Source organism: Mustela erminea, chromosome 7 (assembly GCF_009829155.1).
Source record: "Mustela erminea isolate mMusErm1 chromosome 7, mMusErm1.Pri, whole genome shotgun sequence".
Lineage (NCBI taxonomy): Eukaryota > Metazoa > Chordata > Mammalia > Carnivora > Mustelidae > Mustela > Mustela erminea.
The window spans coordinates 75073736-75086656 of NC_045620.1; the positions used below are offsets into that span (position 1 = coordinate 75073736).

General features: G+C 34.3%; 1 protein-coding gene across 4 annotated transcripts in view; it reads right to left on the minus strand.

Annotated features, from left to right (window-relative positions):
• The window catches only part of RTN4 (reticulon 4), a 72639-nt gene that overhangs the window by 24436 nt on the left and 35282 nt on the right, over positions 1-12921 (minus strand). The window contains exon 1 of one of the 4 annotated variants that reach the window (XM_032352139.1): positions 9988-10241. The exons of the other annotated variants lie outside the window; for them this stretch is intronic. Coding sequence (XP_032208030.1) covers positions 9988-10021 — 34 coding nt within the window. The 5' untranslated portion in view covers positions 10022-10241. Of the gene's footprint in view, positions 1-9987; positions 10242-12921 lie in introns of those variants that run through there. 4 annotated transcript variants of the gene reach the window in all.

Here is a 12921-nt window from a genome sequence, read left to right on the forward strand (position 1 = left end):
TAAAAATAATTCTTGTTTTAACATGTTTCTCTACTAGGTTGTAAACCCCACAAGAGGCATGTTGCCTTATTATCTACCATATCCCCAGATAAACTTTCAATAAATATTACTGACTGCTTAGAATGAATGCATACTTTATGCCAGTTTGAGGCATGTACTAATTCTTATTCAAAAACATTTTCTGTTTTGTATTTCACATTAGTTTTACCTAAACTATTTTCAGATATCTACACTTACTCAGTAACAAACAGCAATGCTTTCAGATAACTTATATAAAATAGTATCATTTTACAGGATTTTATATCTTCTTACTACATCCTGAAGAACTGATGACTGCCTTTCATCTTCATACTCCCCTTACCAGCTTCATTAATATTTGCTGCATTGTCTGAACAGTGGCCAGATTATTCTTAGGAACAGAAACACTTAAATTCAAAACTATACTATTTTTAAATGAAAATAAAGGATATCCTGAAATAAATACAGGGTCACTATAATGCTGACTTAGGATTCTTTTGTAATTATTAGTTCTGTTTATGAATAGAGTTTAATGGCCTCTTTATTCTTGAGATAACAAAATTAACACAAAGGGCTTGTATAAGAAAAGCTTGGGGCACCTGGGTGGCTCAGTGGGTTAAGCCTCTGCCTTCAGCTCAGGTCATGATCTCAGGGTCCTGGGATCGAGTCCCGCATCAGGCTCTCTGCTCAGCGGAGAGCCTGCTTCCCCTCTCTCTCTGCCTACTTGTGACCTCTCTCTCTCTCTCTCTCTGTCAAATAAATAAAATCTTTAAAAAAAAAAAAAAAAGCTTATTAATGTTTCATGGTTCCTCAAGTCTCCTATACTGAAAAATAAAGTGTTGCTCATGCAAGGTAACCTACTGTAGCTTTAACTTTAGTCTTTTACAATATATTCAAGAAATATATCTGAGGTTAATTTAATAGTGCCTGTCCTTCCATAACTGTGGGAAATGCTTATGGACTACTGTAATAAAATATTGCTGACCCATTTAAATAAATTCTGGTTATTTAGAAAAAAAATGATTTACTCCCTGCAGTGGTACCAACTTTTCTTTCCAAAATAAAAATCTGAAAATTTTTTATTTTGTGTTTTGTGCAGTGCTAAGAGCAGTAGCATCCTTACCAAACTAAATTTATTTTAAAAATAACTCTGTACACTACAATCTTTTCTTCAAAATAAAAACCTCTGACCCAATATAGAGTAAGAAGAGTTGCCTACACTTGGTAATCATAAAATGTCATCTGTCATAACTAAAAATAGTGCTACCATGCATGCCTTACATACAAAAGTCATCCAATTACAATTTGCCTCAAATCAAATTCTTACTGAAGCTCTTCCTTGAATAGCCTGAAGTCAGGTTTCAGTTTCAAAATCTTTTGTCTACGGGGTTAAAAAAGTTGAACTAGCAGGTCCTAAAACTACAGACAGGAGAATAACGGCTTCCTAAGCAGAAGCAAATATTAAGTTTTCTTTAATAAAGGCAGGCAGTTAAATGGAAAATTAATAAACAAGGATATATTAGAATGATAATAAAATGTTATTTTTCACAACCACAGTCTTTAAATAAGTAATCACATATTTATTAGGAATCATAATCCTTAAATTCCTCTCAACTGCCAGGGAAAGTGACTAGAACTCAGAGTTGATCATTTAGCCCTACATAGTAAGCTTTTACCTCCACCCAGGAAGCACTCACCACACTAATAAATGACAAGTGGGAGCTCCAGAAAAAGATGTGTGCAAAGTGGGAACTTAACTCTTTCAGCAGAAACAGTTAAGAGGCGCATGAGTCCCATTTCTTCCTTCGGTCCTTCCTTCGATCAGTATAACCCAGACTATATCACTTAACCTAGTTTCCCCCTGTATAAAATTAGAAAATGGATACCAAACTATCAGCTTCAGGTAGTTGAAGCTGAAAAGAGATTTCACACAATGGAAATGCTTGGTGAACTAAACACACTAAATAAAGGTTTATATCATTAAGAGGCAAAGTCAAACAGGGCAATGAAATATTAAATGCAATGTTTTACTAAGCTCAGATTTCTTGAAATGTGAATTCAACTTTCTCTGAAAGCACTGCTTATTTGGTTTTAGTGAGCAACGATCAGGTTGATGGATACCTACCTACTACTGCTACAAAGTATCTCAACCAAACAATTAGCAAAAATACTGGTGTCTCTCTTGGCCATCTTCGCTTCCCGTTAACTTGAGTTTCTGAAAGATCATGCACAATTTTGGGTCCTTGCCTCTTTTATCACTAAATCTTTCCTGCTTTACTTCCAACAACACTACAGCTCATTGGCCAATTCCTACAACCAAACACCTGAGGAAAAAGCATTTTAGGTAAAATCAGCACAAATTGTAATTTGCCTTTTCTATAATAATTTAGCAATCCCCTAATCTAAGCAAGAAACTGTCCTGAGTACTTTGCATACTGAGGCTTAGCAGTATTAATAAATAAGTAATGTAGGGTTACAGACTGAAATTCAGGTCCAACCAAAGAAGTCTCATTTTCTCCATCATACCACATTTTGTATTTAAAGGAGTATGTCAGCATTCATACAGGCCTCATTTGTTAAGTTAAATTCACCAATTTAATAGTTCATGTAGATTTCAATACTTCCTTTAATCCCACATTCTATTTCTAGCTTTATTAGAAGGCAAAAAATGCAACAGAAAATAATCCTAACTTCCCACTTCTAATTTCTCTAAACCAAGATAATTTTTTTTTCCACAGAGAAATTTATATAGCTAATTCCATTTTCTCTAAGGTAAAGCTAAATAAAACCTTTAAACATTAAAAAAAATTATATATATATTCCTAACCAATGATTCTCCCTACCTGTGCAAACTTGAATAATCTTCAGTTGTAAAGAACGTCAAAATAAGGAATCTTCCTATAAAAGGGCTGTTAGTTCTGGTAAATTTTGGTAAGCATGCAGTTATTTATTTTAAATTACTAGAATTGATCCAGATATACATAAATGTAAACATGAAATCAGAACAGACATTGGTTCAATGCACAATTTACTATGGTTTAAATTTTATTTCTTGTTGGTATCCAAGCATTACAACATTACAAGAAATAGGAACCAAACCTTAGAAATAGGAAATCACTGCCCCAAATCCTATTTTCTCCTAATAAAAACTAAATGGAAAACATACTGTTCCATAACTCTAGAAACTTGAAAAGCTTAATAGACTGGAAGGGAGGAGGGGGGCCCAAAGCAAATTATTAGTGCAATAATGGGTAAACTAATTATATTTATATAGACAGCCTCTAACTTAGATGGCTCGATTTTAGGATGGTGCAGAAGCGGTACATATTCAGTGATATCATACTCTGAATTTCGATCTTCTCCCACACAGTAGCTCCACACGATCCTGAGGGTAAACAACTTTTACAACCATTCTGGTTTTCACTTTCAGTATAGTATTCAATAAATTACATGAAACAGCCAACACTTTATTATAAAAGAGGCTTTGGGGGCATCAGGTGGCTCAGTCTGTTAAGTAGCCTACCTTTAACTCAGGTCATGATTCCAGGGTCCTGGGATTGAGTCCCAGATCAGGCTCCCTGCTTAGCATGGAGCCTGCTTTTCCCTCTCCCTCTGCTACTCCCCCTGCTTGTGCTCTTTCATTCTCTCTCTCTCTGTTAAACAAATTAATAAAATCTTAAAAAAAAAAAAAAAAGAGGCTTTGTGTTAGATTATTTTGCCCAATTGGAGGCTAATGTAAATATTCTGAGTAGGTTTAAAGTAGGGTAGGCTAAGCTATGATAGTTAAGTGTTTTAAATGTATTTTCAACTTACAATATTTTCCATTTATGATTCATTTATCAAGATGCAACCCCATCATAAGTTGAGTAAGATCTGTACTTGTATAAGCATTGATACCTACCATATTTACACTGAATATAAATGCTCACTGGAATAAATAGCTGGTAGTACAGACAATTAAATGAGAACATCAGAACACTAAAATAGACCAGAATAACATATTTTAAATTATTTTAGATTATTTCAGTGGAAAAAATATACAAACAGGTGCATCCAACAAAAAAACAGCTATAACTCCTCTTATTCTTAGGAAAATCATAATTTTAACAAGTCTGCAGTCTGAGAGTAGAAATTCCTAAATCCATCTCAACAACCAACTCTTAATAATGGACTTGCAGAGCTATAAGTAATATTCGGTAATTTTTAATCTTTAAGTTGCTTTGAGGTCCTTAAGTAAATGCAATATAGAATAAATCTGATAGTGGTGACAGAGTAGTTGAGGAGAGACAATAGTATTTTAGTGTCTATCAATATCATCAATAAATGCCTAAGTGGTGATTGGACTAAATGTGAAAGCCCTGAAGATTTAAGAAACATGTCTGTACATTTTACACACATAAACATACACATAAACACACACGAGTAACAAACGTTAGTATCATCCACGATGAAGCAGAAAAACAGAAAATTTGGTCTCAGAATACTGCTCTGAAGATGCAAACAGAAGAGCTGTTTAAATTACATTTAGTAACATTGTTGAGCCTAAATTCTACAAAGAGATGAGACCAACTGAATAAATAAAAAGGGAACCTACAAAGTGGCCTACAAAGTCCCCACTAGGCTTAACATTTTGACAATACTCATTGACTAACCCACACCTACTTTCTTTCACTGCTAGTGTGAAAGACTACTGTGTATTTTACTGCATACAAAAAGACCATACACAAAGATATACACCATTTCCAGTAAGATGATACAGACTATATAAATGAACAAAATCAAAACATGGGTCGATTTAGTAGACCTGGCTGAACATCACAGTTCTCAGCCTCTCCCTTCACTGAGGTATGCAGAACAAACAAGGAGTTCCAATGGTGAAGACACCACTATTTCTGACTTCATGGAATTCACTGGCTAGATCAATGTATATCAAGATATGTATCTATTTAACTTTACAGACATCCATATAGAGACACATAGGTATCCTCACTCTTTTCCTAGCCTCTAAATTCCACAAAGGCAGAAAGAGTGGTGGCTTCATCACTGTGTCTCCTCGCTGATGCACAAGTTTACAGAACAATGGAGTACCTCCACCTCAGAGGATTAGTAAAGACCTTAACAGAAGACTAGACCTTTGATAAATAAGACTTGGACAGAATGAAACGGGAAGAAGGGGCATTCTAGATAGAAAAATCCACAAACAAATGCAAAAAACACTGAAGGAACAAGTCCTTCAATGTGGCAGAAGACAGGGTAATGAGAGATGAGATTATAATAAAGGTGGGGACTAAGCCAGGGAATGCCTTTTGAAAGTCCAGGATAGACAGTCTGAAGTTAATTTGAAAGTAAAGAAAAACCTCTTAAGTGCTATGATAATAGCCAGAGTTCAGGAAGATTAACTTGGCTGTGACACAGAGGATTTAGTGGAAAAACCAGTGAAGAGGCCTGGTGAGGAACAAGGAATACCCAGACTTGGATAAATAAATAAAACAGAGAAGGTATTTCCACCATTGCTCCCGCCTACACAGCTGTACAAGACTTTAAACCACATATAAAGGAAAACATTTGCAAATTGAGCCTTTTTTAATATAAGCCTGTTTTTCCTCAAGTGATTTAGTTACTTAAAACTGACAAAATAACTATTTTAGAGTTAAAACCATCAGAAATGCACACATAATATTTAATATTGGCCGAAGTTTTAGGACAGACACTTTCATACATTTGTACAATATTTTGTACAATTTAATTTTTTAAATTATTATTAAAAAGCAATAATAATCTGTACAATCTTTCTGGAGGGCATTTTTGCACCAGGAACCAAAAGCCTAAATACTATAACCCAGCAATTTGGTAATAATTACGGATAAAAACAAAGATTTATATTCAATTATATTCATTTTAGCACTGTTTACACTTGCAAAAACATTAGAAGTAACTTGAATATTTCACTATATGGGATTAATAGTACATACTTAGAATACTACAGCCATTAAAACAATGTAGAATGTATTTTAAATTAAAAGCATTTCTCCACTTAATGAAAGATTACAGAACATAACGTACCATATGAACCCCCAACATAAACTCACCACTAAACTTAACACACCAAAACAAAAACCACTCTATGTGAAGCAAAAGTTTTAATCTTCAAGACATCTAAATTTTCTACAACAAATGTATATATATTTATGTATATATAGGGTCATGCAGCTAAACCAAGATCTAGAAGTATTCAACGAATGCCTAAAGGTCGTGTTTCAGCTAAGTTTAGAACTTCTTTCAAATGGGTCTCAAAATTAATGCCAAAGTTCCCTCCAAAGGCATTTTGTGGCTTTCTCAAGAGGTGAGGCATTTATTTCACACAGCAAGACCCCTACTCCTCTCTACCTGGATTGTCAGTCTGCATGTACAACTGTAAACATATTCAGTAACCTGAAGCCTTCAAAGAAACTGCCAATGGTTTATCAGAAGTAAAGACCGGGAGACCTACAAGAACCCCTGCAAAGAAGTATGCTCCAGAAACGGGCCAAAGGCACTTTGTCTTAACAGTCAAACTGAACCTTTATGCTAGAAACACTTCGGTCACCATCCTACAAGAATAACTTCTCTCAAAGGTCGCCTATAGCACATTAACTGCCAAATTCAAAAAAAACACAAATAAAGACAGTGTTGCAGAGGTTTCTAAAATTCCACAGGGTCCAAAAGCATTTCTCAATCTTCATACTAAACAGCTTCTCTGTGGTATCTAATTATTCAATTCCCAATTCTTTATCATTAAATCTGTCATTTCTCAGAGCTTTGCAGAAGTTCTATAGTCACTCCAAACCTGAAGCTTCTAAAGCTGAACTTGGCTTCATTTCTACCTATTTCTACTGATACTAAAAAGCACTAGCAGTGCCAGGGTTCCACTCCGACTAAAACTGCTGTCCTTCGAGTCCCTCCCTTACCCTAGTCCCACAAATCTATGCCAAATGTCAAGTATTACTTACTTGAGTTTCTCAAATCTGTCACTTCCTTTTCATTCGGATTTCAGGCCAAGTTCAGTCATTATTTGTTTTAAATCTGGGCACAAATACAGTCATCGTAACTTCTGCCTCTAAGTTCTCCTCAAATTTAACTTATACAACAACCCAAACCAGTCTTCAAACCTGCTATCATTTTATCACTCCTGACTTTAAAACTTCCTAAAGCTCTTTATTTCCTTCCTAGAAAAATTCAAAAGCCCATGAATGTCCTCTGCAATCTAGCCCACGCTATCTTCTCCTAAAACCAGGGAACCTCAAAACTGGAAGCCGAGAAATCATGCAAATGAGCAAACTGAAATTAAGACCAAAAAGGGTAAGTTTCTCACTCTGGCCAAAATTAAGTTACCAAACCAGAAACTTAAAAACCTAAATCAGGATCTCCTAAAATTGCCTGGTAATAATGTGAATGACACCAAGATGTTTAATACACAGATTTCCAGGCCCTTCTGCTCTAAATTATGATTCAGGTCATCTGAGTCTGATCACAGGAATCTGTATGTTTAAGAAGCACTAGGTGATTCTCATCTTCAGGGAGGAATGAGGAAACCTGACCTACATCTTGCAAATCTTCTATATTCTTTAACCAGATCAACCTTATCTTTCAACTACTATCTTATAAATACTCTGCTCTATCCAAAACACTCTACTCACTGTCTCGATCATTTCTTGTTCAGAGGTTGTATCATGCTCTTACCCACCCAAACCCCTAAACTTTCCCATTCCTTCCTATTCTAAGTTCTTCAAAATCTTAAACAATGCTTTCCATATAACCCCAATAATCAAGGACCATGTGGGTTTCATCTGTTGTAATTATGCTGCTAAGAATGAAAAATCAAAGCTAAAAAAAAAAATGTAAGAGAATAGAAATTAATACTGGTTTTAGCCTGAAAGAAAAAAATGTCTTAAATGCTAGTTAAGCAGCAACAAAACAAAACAAGAAAAAATAAACTTTTCAAAACATTGAAATCAGAGTAGCTCTCACTTCTGTTACACTATTATACTTCACCATCATTAGATGACTGATGGTGTTTCAACCATGACACTTAGGGCAAGGTGGAACCAGTAGGGGAAAAAAGAAATGGGGGGCCTAAGTACTTTTGTTTTTTTAAGTATACCCAGAGCCTAGATTTGTTTCTCTTCTCTATCCATACTTCTCATAAAACTAAAAAACCTCATTTTCTCACAAAATGAGGAAAAACTCATTCCACAGCAGTTTCACCTCTTCAGTGATTTCCACTTAAGTCGTAATCTATAATCTACATTAAAATTAGCTGCTGATAAATAGTAAAATAGAACTTCACCAATAAATCAGACAAATAGGTACCAAGCAAAAAAGCCAAAGACAAGCACTAAAATATCAGGCCATTCCATTTAACATACAATGTGAAGCTCTCCAGAGATATCCAACAGTAAATGTGATTTTATAATTAGTGTCTAAATAATCAAAATAAACTTCTGGCACAATACAGGCTATATTAGATCTTAATTTCTCCTGTCTCAAAATATCCATAAATTTCAGCAAATAAATAACTTAAGGTATTATTAAATAGTCTAAAATTTAAATTATTAATACAGAACCTCAACATCTGCAGAGTAGACCCTAATGTAACTTTTTGCCTATTTTTAAAGTTTGTTTTATTGTATTGGTATCATTATTCTAAATTTTAATTATCAAAAACTAGTGTTTCAACTCACCTTTCATTAGGTCAGAAGGATGAAGAAATAAAAATTCTTCTCCTCATTAAATTTACATACAAAGAAATCATAAAGGTAAAAATCCAAAGCTATATTGTTTTCTAGTCTTTAAATTGCAACTATAAAAATCTTTGTCTCAATGTGAACTCAATCTCAAACTCGCCTTTCCCCCACATTTCTTTATTGAATAGATTTTTTAAAGGATGTTATGAATGTTACTGTAATTAGCTCCACATATTGCTTTTAGAAACATTATTACCAATTCTGCAAACAATTCTGCTACAGAAGGAAGTAAGATTTTTAAAAAACTGTAAAACTTAAATGTGGCCAGGAAAAAAAAAAAAACTGTTGGTGTGTAATGTCTTAATGTTGTAATGTCTTAATGTTGGTGTGTAATTGTCTTAAAATAGCTCTAATAATTTTAAGACAATTTATTACAAGTGGTCACCTCTTTTTTTAAAAAATGGCACACTTACCCATCTACATAAAATATTTTTAAAATATTCATTACAGTCAACATTTTAGCACTTATGGGCTTACATTCTTACACAATGACCTACTGAGACTTGAAAGGATCTGCTGGGCTTTCAAGGGGGAGGAAAGGGGATTAAGATCACTGATTGGTTATTACAAGGACAAAGGTTAGAGACTATTAAATATAGACATGCATTTAAAACTGCTGTGTATACATCTTAATGATTTCAAGATATACACAAATATAATCTACTTAAAATGTGACTCGTAATGACTTTAAAGGTTCAATCAGATTTCCAAAGAAGAAACAAGCTTAACTGCAAACGCAGTATCCTGCTACTTAAAAAATCTTGGATAGAATTTCAACTACACCAAATCAGCTTTAAAGCAAAACAGTCACAGAAAATATGTCATTATGTAATAGAAAGACAGCTATGTAAATTTATCGCACTAAAGTGACCAACAAATGAAATGAATTTAAACGATACTGTTTACAATGTGCAAGATTAAAGAATAGGATTAAAGAATAGAACCTAATCAACCTACAGGATTGCAAAACCTAAATCAAATGCCAGTGAGAGAACAGCATGAGATTTTCTCATATACAACCACATATAAAAACATATGAAATAGCTCTTTTAATGTTTAACTTTTAAAGCTTTCATAGGCTCCATTTTCAATCCAAAATACATCTAAAATTGCAAAGCTTATTCACAGAAATATATTATTGGTCACATAAAAAAAAACTGAATAGAAGATTAAAAAGTACATATACCCTTATCCTTCCAATTTTTCTTCTGACAGTCCATTTCTTGTCACGATCTGCCCTCCAGATGCAATTATCAATTATGCATACCAACAGAAAAGCTGTAACTGCACAAATCTACCCTGTGAGACATGAAATACCCGTTTCCTCCACCGAAGTCTGCAGTCTCCGCTGCACAACTGCAGCAGAACTGAAGTCACCTGACGTCTTCTGGGTGTGGAACAGTCTGACGCAGTGCAATCTGTAACTAGGCTACTAATACTCAGGCACGACTGCCTTCCTCCTGTGTGTTTATTGTTCTAGTCTTTTGCTTGTTGCTCATACCAAAGGGAGCTACTTTTCCAGGGAGAGGGGCAGGCTACCAAAAAGAAAGGGAAGAAAAGAGAGCTGGTCTTTTGTCAGAGTTAACCACTGAATATATCTGAAACGCACTTACAGCTGTAGGAAATCATTTTCTTTTCACAGTGGGTGAATGATGCCACTGGTTTTCAGTTTCATTTAAAACCCTAAAATCAATAGTTACCTAATAAGATAAAAATGGACCAATCCAAAGAGGGGTAATAGCTTAAATTTCAAGCCTGGGAAATGCTGAATCTCTTCGTACTTTCTCCTCTGAGTTTACTAAGGCTTAAAACATTCAGCATTTGCACCCTCATGAGGCAATGAGTGGAGAATCACGAAATCAAATTATTAATATTTACTGAATATATGCTACTTCAAAAGAAACGGTTTTATTCAATCTCAGCAGTCTAATCTTTCTAATGCAACGCTATTTCTTCTTTTACAATAATGGAAATCAGAGACTTAAAAATATATATTCCTAATCATCACCTGCTACAACTCAATCTTTCAATAATCTATTAAACATTACTGTAAGTACTATTAATAGATTCTTAGCTTGAAGAGAAATATTCATGTGCGAATTATATCATTTGCCTTGGGAATATGACATAAGACTAAACCAAAATTTTACTGATAAATACAAAAACAAATCTATGTGCACAACTTTCAAAATTTTTGCTCAACTTTCTAAAACTGGCATTCATTCCAGTGCAGAATATTATGTCTTTACTAATGTTCCACAATTAGTTTAACTGTTGCTAGCATTTAACCAAGCTATATATTTAGTGAGAGATCCGCTAAATGTTCTAAAGTGTGTGACAGGATGAAGTACTATAAGATATATGGCCTATGTACAGACGTACATACTTCTGAGATATAGCTACAATGAAGTTGGTATAATATTTTCTGAAACTTACTGTAAAATTCTGCAAAATCCTTAGAATCAGAAGTGGTCTGGTCAATGACTCAGTTCTGTCTGCCTTTCTAACTCCATATATGGATAAAGCAAAGCAATTTTTAAAGAGAGTCTATTATTCTAAGCTCAAAAATTAGTATCTAATTTAAATTTTTATTCACTGGACCCATGTATATAATGTGCTATTTTGGAGAACCCTGTCACAAAGTCCTACCACAGCTGAAAATATCTGGCTTCTCCATACAATACTTTGAAATCTCAAACTATTCAGTTAAGTCTGAAATATTTCCAAAATACTATCTCTAACAACAAATCCCTTGAAACTGTGAAGACATATAAATACTTTAGCATTAGAATAAAGCATTCAAAAACAGTGCCCAAACACTGTTTTCAAGTCAGAGTTTACTGCACAAATAGGAGAGAAAAAAGAGATTTCTTGAGACAAAGGTATTTACCACTTATACTATTCACATCTGTTGGTACTTGATTTGATTGAAAACATTTAAAAACAGTCTCAGAGAGCAAGAACATGTGATAATAATAACCATTCATCTAAACACTGAATATACTTAAAAGCTCCCCCTGGAGGGGCGCCTGGGTGGCTCAGTGGGCTAAGCCACTGTCTTCGGCTCAGGTCATGATCTCAGGGTTCTGGGATCGAGCCCCGCATGGGGCTCTCCGCTCAGCAGGGAGCCTGCTTCCTCCTCTCTCTCTGCCTGCCTCTCTGCCTGCTTGTCATCTCTCTCTGTTAAATAAATAAATAAAATCTTAAAAAAAAAAAAAAAAAAGCTCCCCTGGAAGATTTAAAAGTTAAAACAGGAGCCCTGAAGTTTGATCTTACATACTGATACCTAATTCTTTAATTGTTAGAGTCTTGGTAATTGAAACTATTAAACTAGCAAGAACAACTAACTACTACAAATCAACTGACATTTTGCCCGTTTTTTTTCTTAAAAAGTTTGAGAAGGGTTATTTTAAGTTTGGTTAGCTAAGCAAAAAAAAGGACTAAAATTTAAAAGCCTGATGATACAAAACTGTTAAAAACATAAAGCCATAGAACTACGCTTTTGGTGAGGATCAAATGAATTATTATAAGCAAACGGCCTTAGGATATTCCCTGACAAAAAGTAGGCCCTATATAAGTCCTAGTTATTTAACACTATTATTATGCTACAAATAACAATCAAACTAGTAGGAGATAAGGTACATAAAACACATTTAAGAAAGTGCATATATGAGGCCATTCAATTCTAGAGAATAACCCAATACCTTTCTAAACAAGTATAAGCATGCGCAAGCGTGCAAGTGCATGCACGCACACACACACAAATATATTACCGTGCTTTGCTACACAGTTCCATTATACTCCAGCTCAGAAAAATTTATACATGGATAGTTTGTAGTCCTACTCCACATTAAATCCAACATAACAGACAAATAAAGGACATAAATCTGTTAAAAACTTACTTTCATTTATTTTGTTTTCCGTCAAATATTTAATATTTTGTTTTTAAAAAATGAATTATTTCAAGGACAATTTTCAAATAGAACATACATCCCAACTTGTGTAAACAGCACTTTGATTATTTGGGACAGGAACCTATTTTTACGTTAAAAGTAAAAGCTTCCAAAGGAGGAGACCACACAAGATTGGCAGGGGGAGGGTGATGGAAGACATTCTCTTT